Source organism: Numida meleagris, chromosome 5, assembly GCF_002078875.1.
Source record: "Numida meleagris isolate 19003 breed g44 Domestic line chromosome 5, NumMel1.0, whole genome shotgun sequence".
Taxonomy (NCBI): domain Eukaryota; kingdom Metazoa; phylum Chordata; class Aves; order Galliformes; family Numididae; genus Numida; species Numida meleagris.
The window spans coordinates 34,816,464-34,830,087 of NC_034413.1; the positions used below are offsets into that span (position 1 = coordinate 34,816,464).

Sequence of the window (13,624 nt, forward strand, 5' to 3'; positions counted from 1 at the left end):
AATCTTGTTCCCTCGTGGGTGTTTATATTGATTTTATTGGACTTGCTTGTTTTAAGAGCAAAACAAACTGTGTGAAAAGTTGCTAAAATAAAAAGACTAGTGTTTAGTAATTGTTATTCATAGCTAGTAGTAATGATGATAAATTAACAGTAGTGTTTGTTCATCAATTCTATGAGCATCTTAGGGGTTTGAATCACACTGTAAATATGAGTTATGTCAGCATCTGTTTAGAAAGATTTTCTGAGCAGTTAGAAAATACACCCACGTGGTGGCAGCATTGCCATTAGATAAAGCTCCTCTGTCATATGCTTATTTATCCCTCAGCAGAGCAAGGAAGAACTTCAAAATTGTTTCTGTCTCTGGAGACTCGTTTAATTGAATTCTGGGATTATGGTGTCTGACAAAGAAACAAATACCTCACTGCTGTCTAGCTCCTCTGGTTAGAAGTAGCATTTAATTCATGCATTGGTAGTTGCCTTGTCTACTGCAGTTCTGTAATGTGTGAAGTTCTTCATTGTACAATCTCAAGCAACTGTTGTTTTCCTGAAGTTACTTTAGGTTGTTCTTGCAGTAGGAACTGTTTTTGATGTTCACCTGCTTTCCACCAGTGTTTCCCTTCTGACCATTGGTGAAATTCAGCTTCATCTTGACTCTTCCCTTTTCTGAAAGCTTTAAATATGTAATGCTAGCTTCCTACCTGCAATCCTGTGTTTCCTTCTCTGCTGTCTTTCCTAAAGGTCTGACCTGCCCTTTCAGGATACCTGGCTATGCTTTGTTCTCATTAGCTTCCCTGTTCCTTTACACCCACTGTCCCCTACTGCTGACCCACATTCAAGTTTCCTTCTTTATCCAGGCTTTGTGGGCGCAGCCTTTCCCTCTCTCTCCATCTCCTTCCTTCCTCCTTGCTTCAGTGTGCTGTACTTGATAGGGTTTTTCCTGGAGCTGCAGACACTCATTCACCTTCTGTTGTCCTTGACCAAAGCAATTCATTTCCATGTTGCAACGCCATTTGGTCATTCCATGTCCTAGTAGTAGGTCTGCTGCAACTGCGACAAGTCAACATCAACACAAAGGTTATGGCAATCAGCAGTTTACCAGGTGATATATACATATCTCTTTTTCCTCAGTTCCTCTTTTATTCTTTGTTATATTTTAGCTGGCATTGGTGATGCATCTGTGTGCACTCCTTTTATATTCATTGTTGCAGGTATGTTGTCCTGTGCCACGGACACTGTGAGCCATTTAAGTAAGCCCACAAGCCTGATGTGAGAATTATTTGTGATTATGTAGTTAATCCATTTATTCCAACTCATGTTTCTAAAAAGACAGTTTGAAGTTCGGCATTTCCTTATCCTTGTGCTTTCTCTTGCTTCCTTAACAGCCCTTTGCTGTGGTGTGGTTGTGGGTATAGTTTGATTCTCTTAGCTGCCACTGTTTGATAGAAGTGGATTAAAACACAGCACCCTGCATAGTAAATAATCCTATACACTGTGTATGAGATCACGCGGCTCCACTGGGACCCTCATTCCTCTTCCAGAAGCAGTTCAACACTTGGTCCTCACACAACTTCATGCTAGAAATAAATTTCAGCTCTGTTTTCTCATGCGAGCTTGAACAATTCTCTGTTTCTGTCTCCTGGAAATTTTTTTTGGTGGTTCTGTTGTGCACATGCCTCGTGCCAGAAAAGGACTCACAGAGAAATATTTTGTTATGCATGAAAAAAAATGTACACTTTGAAACTTCAGAAATGTGAAAACCCATTTTCATCAAGCAACCCAGAGGCTCATACACAACCTGCCAAGTGCCCAGTTCCTGTCATTTCTCTTGGAGGCAATAGAAGGGATCCAGAGGGGGCACGAATATTTTTAGAAAAGAAAAAACATATCGCTTCCCACCCACCCACTCCTCTCATTTTTCATCAGTGAAACAGATATGTATTTGCTGAAGTTGTCCAAAAACCATTTTCCATCCAGCTGAGGGGAAGATGTGCAGCAGATTTGCAGTGTGATAGGTAAAAGTCAAACAGGTTTGCATGAGTTTAAAGATGACCCTTTGGAGTGAAAGCAGTTGTCCAAGCTTAATGACATCTGTGGTTTAAAGCATGACTTGTTTAATTAAGTTAGCTTTATAAAATATGGCAATTACTCTGGTATATGTTCAGAATTTAAGAGCAACAAAGAGGCAATTGCAATAAAATAAGCTCTCCCTCAAACGAAAACCCACAGTTGTCATATAGCATAATCCTTGCAGCCTTCATCAAAAGCATAGGAAATCAATAGATCTTGTTGTGTGTTTTGGACATAATCAAACCCTTGGACTGCTCGACCAGGATTGAGAAGAATTAGTTCCTGAGTCAGAGTCTGTCTCTAGGCACATCTTGGCAGCAATCCTGTGCTGTTCAGAGTACAAGCACTGCTGGCTGAAGCCCGCGGGTTAATTGGAGCTGCAGAGGACAGACGTGAAAAATAGAGCTTGGGCTGGGCCATCTGTTGGAGCAGAGATGCATGCAGAGTTCCTGACAATGCATGGTGCTAGTGTTTTGCTTGAAGGCATGATCGGTCGCTGTTCCAACACTGCAAAACTGCTGGTCATCAGCTGTGCACCAGAAATTTTAAAGCTCTGAGGCGGTGCTGGTGCCTGGGAAAAAGAGCTTTATTGCCATTTCATGGCTTTGTGTGGCACAGAGGGAGGGACACAGTGGGTACAATATCTGGTTCGCTATCTCTAAAGTTTCGTGTCCTCTCCTATGGAAACATCATGGGGTGAAAGGGTGGATAAAATGCGAACCAAGAGAGTAGCATTTTGTGGTTTGAAATGAGGAAAAACTAGTTATGAAGAAATAGAAGGAAGTGTATCAAGCAGTGTGGAAGATGTTGTGAAGGCCAAGTTCCATGCAGAAGGCGGCACAAATGAAGTGGATGAAGAAATCATTTAGGGTTAAGAAGCCAACTCCTGAGTTGAAAAGCATGATTCTAACAGCCAGGAAGTGGGTTAGGCTATAGGGGTGCTAGTACAGAGTGAGGAAGCTGGATAGAACCATAGAATCATTTAGGTTGGGAAGGACCCTTAAGACCACAAGTCCAGCCATCCCCAGATGCTACTAAGTCCACCACTAGCCCGTGTCCCTAAGCACCACATCCACACATCTCTTAAACACTTCCAGGAATGGGAACTCTACCATCTCTCTGGGCAGTCCTTTCCAATGCCTGAGCCCCCTCTCCATGAATATCCAGTTGAAAACTCCTCTGGCAAAACTTGAGACCATTTCCTCTCATCCTAAGCAGTACTGAGTCTCAGACTAACTGAGTGTCATGACTTAAGAGGTTAGGAGCTCTTAAAGTGAAGAACTGCTCAAATTTGGAGCATGGACAGCATGCTGAGTGACGCGTTGTAATGGGTTTGGAAACACGAATAAGGAATGTTTTTTGTTTTCCTTCTTTAGTCTGGGTGGGGATTGAGTTCATTTTCTGGGTATCTTTACATTAGAACTGAGGACAGAGCTTTTGGCATGCAAGGCGGGAGATGAGAATGGTGTAAAAGCATCTTGGGCACAGTCCTTCCCAGTCAGTCAATACTTGCGTGCCATTGCTTGTTTCAGTAAGGAGCAGCTTTTTCCTTGCATGCATTTCACTGGAAGCACAGAAGAAACTTCTCCATTCGTTCGCAGCTCCCATTCCATGCATACTGCCACAAGGGAGGGAGGTCCGCACACCCTGATGCTGAGGACAGACCTTGGATGGAGTTGTGGGGCCACCTCAGTTATCCAGGAGCATCCATGGAGGAGCTGGCGTGTTATTGCAGTGGGCGGTTGTTCTTGTGTATCCATGGGATGCCAAGAAATACAAGGAACTATTTCTGTCTGCCCACTAAATGTAGCAGCCGAAAATGGGTCAGTACGTCTCGTTCAAAGGGAAAGAATTGGCACATGGGCGAAAGGGAAGCTGTAAAAGCCTCTAAGGGTAACTATGAGAGGCTTACCATGAACAAAAAAGAAAGACAGGATGAAAGCTCAGGGGGGATTTGCCAGATATTTCCATCCCTTCTGGGTCTAGCGTTTTTGTGATTATTGCCTCTTTAATGGGATGGTGTATTTTTGCCTCATCATTAACCCCAGGAAATGCTAGGTGGTGGAGCAGAGTACAGAGAAAATGAAAGAAGAACTGGAGAGCAGAAATGCCAAAATTACGAGAGTCAGAGTGCACAAGCACTCCTGCAGTGCTTTGATTTCTGCTGCCTTATGGCTCGAATGCTTTTACAGAGGGATTTCCTGCATGCTTTGGTGCACGTGATGAGGGCTTCTGCTGAAGTTTTGAGATGCAATTCCCTGAAGTTTATTTTGCAGACCATGCCGGGTATGTGGAGGGGCTGTTGAAGGGCTGTGTGGTGCATGGGCATTGCTGTGCATACACATTCCTGCACAGACTGTGCAGCACACACTAGGTGACAAGGGACATGTCTGCATGAGAGTGACCCTGGAATCTCCACAAGAGGCTTTCAGAGCTTCCATCATTCTTATTGCCGGCTACTTACATTTTACTATTACAGAGGGGAATAGTCATGAATTTTCCTCTGTAGGAAATGTTCCGCCTTCTAGATGATAACTCCTTTTAAAATGTATTAGATCAAATCACTAGAAAAAAAATATATTGTGAAGTAATTGTATTTTTTTTTTCTGGAGGGATAAGTGCATGAAAATTTCTGAAGCAAAGCCATCTCTATTTCAAAGTAACTCCTTCCTGTCTCTCCAGTGACCACCCCAATTACCAACCCCATTACCCCAAGCCTTAGCACTTGTCCACTCTGTGCACATTTCCCTTGCCACCATTTTGGAGGCAGTTGCAAGCTCCCAGTGCAAAAGACAAGATGTTTTTTTCCACTGTCAGGAGTTGGTTGCCTTCTCTGGAATACCTTATATCCCCCAGACAGCGTCTACCTGCCAGAGAGTGCTCAGTCCTGTGCAAGAGGCCAACTTGTACTGCCCAAGTTCAGCGTCTGCGAACAGCACTTGGTTCTGACGAGCACATGTTACATCACAAATGGGCAATAGAAACAAAAGGGAAGCCCCAAAGATCACAGAATGGCTTGGGTTGGAAGTGACTTTATAGTCCGTCCAGTTCCAACCCTTGCCATGGTCAGTGTTATCACCCAATAGATCAGGTTGCCTGTGGCCCCATCTGACCTGAAAGATACACTGGAATTCTATGAAAAGCAGTATAAAGACCCCAGTTCGTAAGATTCAGAATGAAGTTGGATCCTGTTGACATCAATAAAAATTTTGAAGTGATCTGCAGTGAAGCTAAGGTGTTGACTTCATTGTGCACCTGCCCTTCTTGATTTCAACCAGCAACAGAAGTGGAGATGAGCATATATATTATGGTATTTCCAGCTCAAGATGCATCGCAGTATAAGAAAACAATTTGTAATACATGTAATCTGTAGGATTTCTACAATTAATTTCGGAGCAGAAAGTCTGTAATTTACCATTAATTGCTCCAAGGTTGTGTTTGGAAAGTCGTATTTTGGAGAGAAAAATCATAGTGGAGATAGGGGTGGAGCATTTGAAGGGCCACATTTTCATCAGTAAATCATTTCATAATGGTTTATAACTGAAATCCTGAATAATCAGTAGTCGAGCAATCCCTGTGTAGTTTAGCAAATCCTCTCTGGTAAATATTTTTAAAATAAAGAAAAAAAAATTCCAAAGATGACTTTGTATGTCAGGCTAGTATCTTCAATAGGGGCTTAAACAAAAATCTGTCCTGCGAAGATTTTTTGATGTGAGAACCAGTGTTAGGTTTTTTGCTCGTTGTCTTTGTGACTTGCTAAGTTATAGAAAGAAAAAGGAAAAAATGCTCAGCAGTGAGAGCTGAGCATTAAACCAGTGATCTCATCGCTCCTTTTCTTTCCTCTTTCAGTGCATTCGTGGAAGAAAAGCAACTCTAGAAGAGCTGCAGACAGTTCACTCGGAAGCTCATACACTGCTGTACGGCACAAACCCTCTGAACAGACAGAAACTGGACAGCAAGAAACTTCTAGGTATTGTTCACTATGGGGTGGGCACCCTTTTCTGACCCCCAGTGTTACACTACTGCCCACTGCCCCAGTTCTGGCAATCCCTTAGGTCCTGGTGATGTGAAAGGTGAACACTTGGTGCTCCCACCAGCCCCAGCTGTAGGCAGTTCCCAGGACAATTCTTCCCCCACTACTTTCAGCGTTGTCTTGAGTAATACATCTTCTGTTCTTTGGGTAGATACCTAAACCTTAGCTAGCTACAGCTTCCTTGAATGAACGTCTTCAAAACCTAAAAACAACCTCTCTGAGGAGAAAAGATAATTTAGAGTCTATTATATCTGTGCACAATCTGCTCTGCATGTTCAAAGGTTCTCTTTTGCCTGATAGGAACCAGAATACCCTGCTAAGGACCTGGATCTGCAGCACCAACCAGCTGCACAGGCATCAACAAATAGATGTCAGGACTGTATGGATAATCCACAAGAAAGATGGAGGGGCCTCTTAGATAGTCCTACATTTGTTTAACTTTGAACAAGATTGTTTATTCCTTTCACTGGGGACTGGATCTTCCTGAAACAGGGCTGCTTCTGCTATAGAACGTAGACTTTTTCCTTGCAGACTATCTAGAGGATGGTAGTTCAGACAACCATTTCCAACCAGAGCAACCAATTCACGTTGATTCTGGCACCTTACCGTCATGGAGCATCCTCTCCCTTTGTTTTTTCCTCTTCACAGCAAGAGGTAATAGGCCAGAGGGACAGTTTGGGAAGTTCTGGTGTGAGGATCAGCAAAAAGACAGTTCTAGAATCTAGAAGTTTACAATGTTTATTTTGGGATTAGCTTCACTTTGAATGATATAAAAAGAGGATTAACTTGATGACCTGCACATTGCAGTAGTCATAGCAAAAGGAAAGCTGGAAATATTTTTGCAACATATTCAGTATGTACATTAGATCCCCGAAGAGGAAAGCTATTAGCCAGTTGTTTAAACATGTAATTAGCTCTGTATTTATAGCTAAGTTGCCATCTCTTTAAAACCCAGAGAAATGAAAAATAAACATATCTGGCTGAATGACAGTGCAATTAGTGTATACAGTTTAAGAAATTTATGGTGTCGTATCCTTGGTTGTGTAAAACTCTTGCTTTGTATAAGGCATATCCATCAGTCCAGAGAAACAGGATGTAAATCTCCCCTGTAAATCTGAGAGGGCTCCTCATTTGTGCTTGCACCACCTTCAGTCTGACTGATCTTACTTCAGTGAGCTGTAGTGATGAAGCAGAGCTGAAGATGATGACCTGTCCCCGTGGATTCCTCATGGTGGGATGCAGGCAGTCCTTCAGCACCGCTGGCTTCACTAGCGTGGGTCAGATGGGGTGGATACCCTGTGTGGGGCTGGGGAAAGCTGTGGCTCACCCTAACTCCACTCCTTCAGAAGCAGTTTAAAGTCAGTCATTTGATACCCCTTGCAAGATGTAGATACGTTTTTGGGTGGACTGGGGTAACAGCATAACTGTTTCCTTCTCACTCAAATGTCACATCCTCTCAAAATATTTTGTCATTCCCATTTAACTCTTGGCACAACCTATATCAATAATTCCACAGGTGTATTTGTGGAAAGAAAGTTTATTTAGTTAGCACCGCATTTTGGGATTCCCACATTTTGCCTGAAACAAACCTGTTTAGAGAACCTGCAGGAAAATAAACTCTACCCTTGAATACTTCAGTAGGTTTTCTGTACACCCCACATGTTTTTCAGTTACACATTTTAAAATATCTTTAGAAATTAAGTTTCCTCTAGTGAATAAAAATAGTTCTAACACCTGAGGGCATTCCAGTACAAAGAGTTGCATGCTTATGTGTAATTTGCAAAGAACATTTAAGTTGTCAAGGGGCTGTACTCCTGATAAATCAGTTCCAAGAATAACCTATTTGTGGGTGAGACCAGAGTTTGACTGGGGTTACAGCTGAGGCTTCGGCCATGGTGCAGCATTGCCCAGCAACTCTTCTGTTACTATTTGAGGCTGAAGACATAGAAAGGACATTGAGATTGTTAGCTGGAAGGGATTTCTGCTAGCACTTATCTGAGCAGGGCAGGAAAGGTAATTCTGTCCCAAAAACCAATACAGTTTCCTAACTTGTTGGTTTCCGTAGTGCTGGGCTGGAGCAGAGATAACAGCTTCTGATGTGTTGGGAGCTCTCCCTGAAAAGTCTTGGTGTATGTATCTGTGTGCAGAGGTGAACAAGCCTGTAAGCAACAGCACCTTCAGCTGTCATTTCTTGTTGAAAGTTTAAAAGGCTTTTAAACGTACAAAACAGCTTTGTGGGGTTCTTTTAAATACATTTGTGGACAAAATGTATGGCAAGTTTGAAGTCTGAGACCAAAGCTTTGCATGAGGCTGACGTATGCAAATGTCAGCTTTGTAGACCTGATTGTCTTGTCATATATATGGCTGTGATGGGGTAAGTGCCTCTGTATAAGCTCTTTGCCTTTGATAAGTCTGTGAGGAAGAAAAAGCATGAGAAATCTCAGCGTAAAAGGAGGAACTTGTAAAGCTGAAAGACCAAAACAAGGATTGCTTGGAGCAGAAGGAGATGTCTTCCTCCTGCCTCCACCATCTCCCGGAGCAACAGATACAAGGCACTGGGGCTGGAAATGAAAGAGTGTCTGGATACCAGACAGAGCCTAGGATGCAGTAAGCGTGTCATGCAGGTCCAGCCAAAGAATCATATTAAAACTAGCACCAACAAAAAAGGGCGAAGAGTCTTAGTAATTGGGAACTCCTTGTTGGGAGGCACTGAGGCCTCCGTTTGCTGCTCAGATAACCTCTCCAGAGAGGTTACTGTCTTCTGGGGGCATGTGTCAGAGATGTAGCCAAAATCAACACATGCACATTCATGGGTCCTGATGCAATGCAGCCACGTGTGCTGAGAGAACTGGCAGAGGTGATTGCTGAACCGCTCTCTATCATCTTTGAAAGGTCCTGGCAAACGGGAGAGGTGCCTGAAGACTGGAGGATAGGCAATGTCACTCCGATCTTCAAAAAGGGCAAGAAGGAGGATCTGGGAAACTACAGGCCAGTCAGCCTCACCTCCATCCCTGGAAAGGTGATGGAATAACTTGTTCTGGATGCCATCTCCAAGCAATTGGAAGAGAAGAAAGTTATCAGGAGCAGTCAACATAGATTCACCAAGGAGAAGTCATGCTTGACCAACATGATAGCCTTCTATTGATGTCATCACTGGCTGGGTAGATGCATGGAGAGCAGTGGATGTTGTGTATTTTGACTTCAGCAAGGTGTTTGACACAATCTCCCACAGCATCCTTGTTATAAATCTTAGAAAATGTGGGATAAATGAGTGGACAGCGAGGTGAATTGAGATCTGGCTGTCTGGAATTGCTCAGAGGGTGATCATCAGCAACACAGAGTGTGATTGAAGGCCTGTAACTAGCGGCATTCCCCAGGGGTTGGTGCTTGGTCCAGTCTAGTTCAACATCTTCATCAGCAAACTGGATGGAGGGATAGAGACCACTCTCAGCAAGTTTTCTGGTGATACAAAGCTGGGAGGATTGGCTGACACTCCAGAAGACTGTGCTACCATTCAACAAGACCTGGACATACTGGACAGTTGGGCAGGGAGGAATCTGATGAGGTTTAACAGGAGCAAGTGTAGAGACTTGCACCTGGGGAGGATTAACAACATGCATCGGCGCAGGTTAGGGGCTGACCTGCAGGAGAGGAGCTCTGCAAGGAAGAACCTGAGGGTCCTGGTGGACAACAGGTTGGCCATGAGCCAGCAGCATGCCCTTGTGGCCAGGAAGGCTAGTGGTATCGTGGGGTGTATTAAAAAGAGCATAGCCAGCAGGTCAAGGGAGGTGATCCTCCCCGTCTACTCTGCCCTGGTGGGGCCACATTTAGACTATTGTGTCCACTTCTGGGCTCCTCAGTTCAAAAAAGGCAGGGATCTCCTAGAAGGAGTCCAGTGGAGGGCCACAAAGGTGATTAAGGGCCTGGAGCAACTCTCATATGAGGAAAGGCTGAGTGACCTGGGTCTGTTCAGCCTGGGGAAAAGAAGACTGAGAGAAGATCTGATAAATGTTTGTAAATATTTGAAAGGAGATGGGAGGCAAATGGATGAGATGAGTCTCGGTGGTGTGTAACAACAGGACAAGGAGTAATGGCCTAAAACTTGAACATAGGAAGTTTGGTACTAACGTGAGGAAGAACTTCTTTGTGGTGTGACGGAGCCGTGGAACAGGTTGACCATAGAGAATGTGGAGTCTCCTTCTACTGGAGCTGACTGGACACCTACCAGTGTGACCTGCTGTAGGGTACCTGCTTTAGCAGGGGGATTGGACTTGATGATGCCTTGAGGTCCCTTCCAATCCCTGTGATTTTTTTTTAAGCTTCTGCAAGTGATAACAGGGACGTTGCTCTATCTGGCAATTCTTTAAGAGAATGCGGGAAGGAGGTACACAGCTCAGATTTTTCGGAATTGTAAGCAGGTTTCAATGTGTTTGGATACTATGAATCAGCTAATTACTTTTACTTCTGCAGTAGTTCTGTAGTTGTTAGTCTCACTCCTTCCTCAAAAAGTGCCCTTCTTTACCAGCATCCACCATTGACAGTGAAGACCCCTTCGACAGAATTAGAGTCATGGAATCATTCAGGTTGGAAAAGACCTCTACAATCATCTGGTCCAGCCTCAATCCATCCCTGCCATACCCACTGACCACGTCCCTCAGTGCCACATCTGCATGGTTCTTGAACACCTCCAGGGATGGTGACTCCTCCACCTCCCTGGGCATGCTGTTCCAATACCTCACCACTCTTTCTGAGAAGAAATTTTTCCTAATATACAACCTGAACCTTCCCTGGTACAGCTTAAGGCCCTTACCACTTCTCCTGTCACTAGTCACATGGGACTGATCCCACTTTGGGCATTACAAAGATCTTCTTTGCTGTGTTGTATCAGCAGGACTTGAAGGTGGCAAGCTGCACAACTCTACCCCTGGAAGGATTGCTACAGCCCTTGAAAGTCTCAAGATAAAGTATATCAATCCATTTATCATTTGACACTGTGGAGCTTTGGAACCTGTTGAACAAGCTTAAATGCAGGCAAAGAAGGCTGCTTTTAATTTGCGGATAGCAATCATAAATCGTTGTCAAGAAGATAAATATTGAAATAATAGGTAGATTAGCAGTGAAAGATGTGACAGGAGGTCTAAAGCAGGATGAGCTAAGAGTTTTCATATGGATCTAATCACAGAGTGAGTCTCGCTATGCACTCGGATTGATAATACAGATGCACTAACTCCACTCCCAATCAAGGAGCAGCGTATGTGTCTGCGATGCATTTGACACTAGCATGATCCTCAGCAACATGTGTCTGCTTTCATGACTAATTCATGCTCAGCAAAGATGGTAGTTAGCATTGAAGGGAATTTATTCCTCCAATATTGACGTGACCAGAGCAGAAACCTGGTTCAGTGGAAAAAAAACAACTCAGCCCAGTTTATTTAACTGTTAGCTTTCATTAGTTTTAAAGAGGTATCAGGCAAATGAATCTCTGGCATTGTACAGAAGATCTTTTACGGTGCTTGCACATGCATATTTTCTTCTCCCTACTTCCCTGTTGTGCATAGATACACATACAAGTCATGAACAAAGGATAACAATAGATATGAGTGTTTTCAGTGCACGGTTTATAAACCTGCAGCATTTTCAGTGGGTAATAATACTGCTGCTATACAAGCTGAGGAAGTGATGTTACACTCATTACAGTTACAAAACTGCAGATGGCTTTGTTTTTCCCAAACTATTAATGTTGGTTTTGCTCTTTCCGTTAAAAACATGTTGTGTTTGCTTGCCACCGGTTTATTTTTTGTCTGTCTTTTATGAAACAAATGCACTCAGAAGTCTTCTAGCACCTGTGCAGATGACTGATACTTAGAGGGTTTTCATGATTTCCATCCTCTTTCAGTTGAAAGTGGTTAAAATGTTCACCTTAGACGTGCTGAGCAGTCATTGGTAGCATCTCTATCATTTACAGTCAGCGTGATTGCCTGAAATGTGGAACAGTGCAGAACCATTGCATAAAAATGGGTGATTTATAGAAGGCTTTTATGTCAGTGGGGCTTTTGAACATGTCCAAGTGTGTATATTGTTTATTTGCACATTGTAATATAACAGGGTTGGCTGGGTGTCTTCTGAAAATTGCAAGAAAACCGTGGTCTGTTACTGTGTTCAGAAAGATTTCAGCATTGCCATAAAATTGGACCAAAATCTGGTGAACTTTGACTTTTTGACTTACTGGATATGTATGTTTTTTTTTCCTACAGGTTCTCTAACTTCGATGTTTGTCAGACTTCCTTGCGGTGGTGTCGGGGTGAGTACTCTCTTTAATGTGTAAATAATGTCCTGTTTGTTCTCTGAGTCCCACTGGTAACAGAAATCGATGCTTTGCATTCCATCAAGTGGGTAATTGCTACCAGATGTTCTCCATAAACAGGGTCTGCCTGGGGTGTGGGATTGCAGTGACAGCATCACGTGCCTTTCTTCAAAATCAGTGTGATGATTTGAAACTGTTTGGAGCACTGAAGCGTGGGTGACATTCATAGGCATGTTTCGTCTCTGGCTTTTGGGACAAGAAACCTCATTTCCCAGGCAGTGATGTTTAATGACTAAGAGGTTACTGAATTTTAAAGCAACCTTTGAATCCAAATGTGCACTGCAACCACACAGAAAGCAAAATGTGCTGCTTGCACTGATGTGCGTAGGTGTTTCATCTTTGGTATAAGACCTGCCTGTCTCATAGTGCAGGTGGAAGATTTATTAATAAAATAGTGTTACTGAAGGACAGTATTTGGGAAGTTTCAGTAAATAGTGACTTATTTGCATCTGGGCTGTGTTATTGTCCTAGAATGAAAAGTCTGACAGATTACAAAGCGTAAAATTTCAGTCTTCGGTATTTGGCATCTTTCATTTTTTTGAGGCTGAATTCTGAAAGAAGTGGCTGAAATATCTGTCCATCCATCACAGAGCAGCTGAACATTAGTTTTCATCTGTCAAGATTTCATATAGTTAAAAAAAAAAAAAAAGACGCTCATTTGTTCCCAGAAGGCTGAAAAAAAGAAATATCATTCCATTGCCTTGTGCTGAAGGTTTGGGTTGGGTTTGTTGTTTGTTGTTTGGAGCCTGAAAACTTGAAAGTTTTCCTTTCAACTCAGACTTTCTGCTCCAAGGTTTCTGTACAGGGTTACACTAGAGAAACTCTCGGAGAACAGGAAGGGAAAAGAATGAGAAGAGACAATAAAAGGCACTGTGTTTGGAAATTCACAGTGGTAGTTCTTATGCATAATTGTAGCTCGTGAGGTTGAATTTGGAGGTCTGGATTCTGTTATGGAAATGAAACAAAATTGTTTTCTTCCTGAGTCTTTGCAAAATCACTGCTTTGAAAATTATTCCGTCAAAAAAAGAATAATCGGCGTTTATTCATACCGCCACAACTGAGCACTCATAGAGATATTTTATTTTGTATTGTAAATATGCTGCAGTCTCCTAATTCATGACAAATTTTTGGCTGGAGTTAAAAGGTTTGGATTTACCCTGC

The 13,624-nt window shown here is 42.9% G+C and overlaps 1 protein-coding gene across 14 annotated transcripts in view; it reads left to right on the top strand.

The window, feature by feature from the left end:
- Nucleotides 1-13,624, top strand: part of HDAC4 (histone deacetylase 4) — a 235,641-nt gene that overhangs the window by 191,188 nt on the left and 30,829 nt on the right. For all 14 annotated transcript variants that reach the window (XM_021400686.1, XM_021400685.1, XM_021400689.1 and 11 more), the window contains 2 exons: nucleotides 5,916-6,036; nucleotides 12,354-12,400. In XM_021400686.1, coding sequence (XP_021256361.1) covers nucleotides 5,916-6,036; nucleotides 12,354-12,400 — 168 coding nt within the window. The remainder of the gene's footprint in view (nucleotides 1-5,915; nucleotides 6,037-12,353; nucleotides 12,401-13,624) is intronic.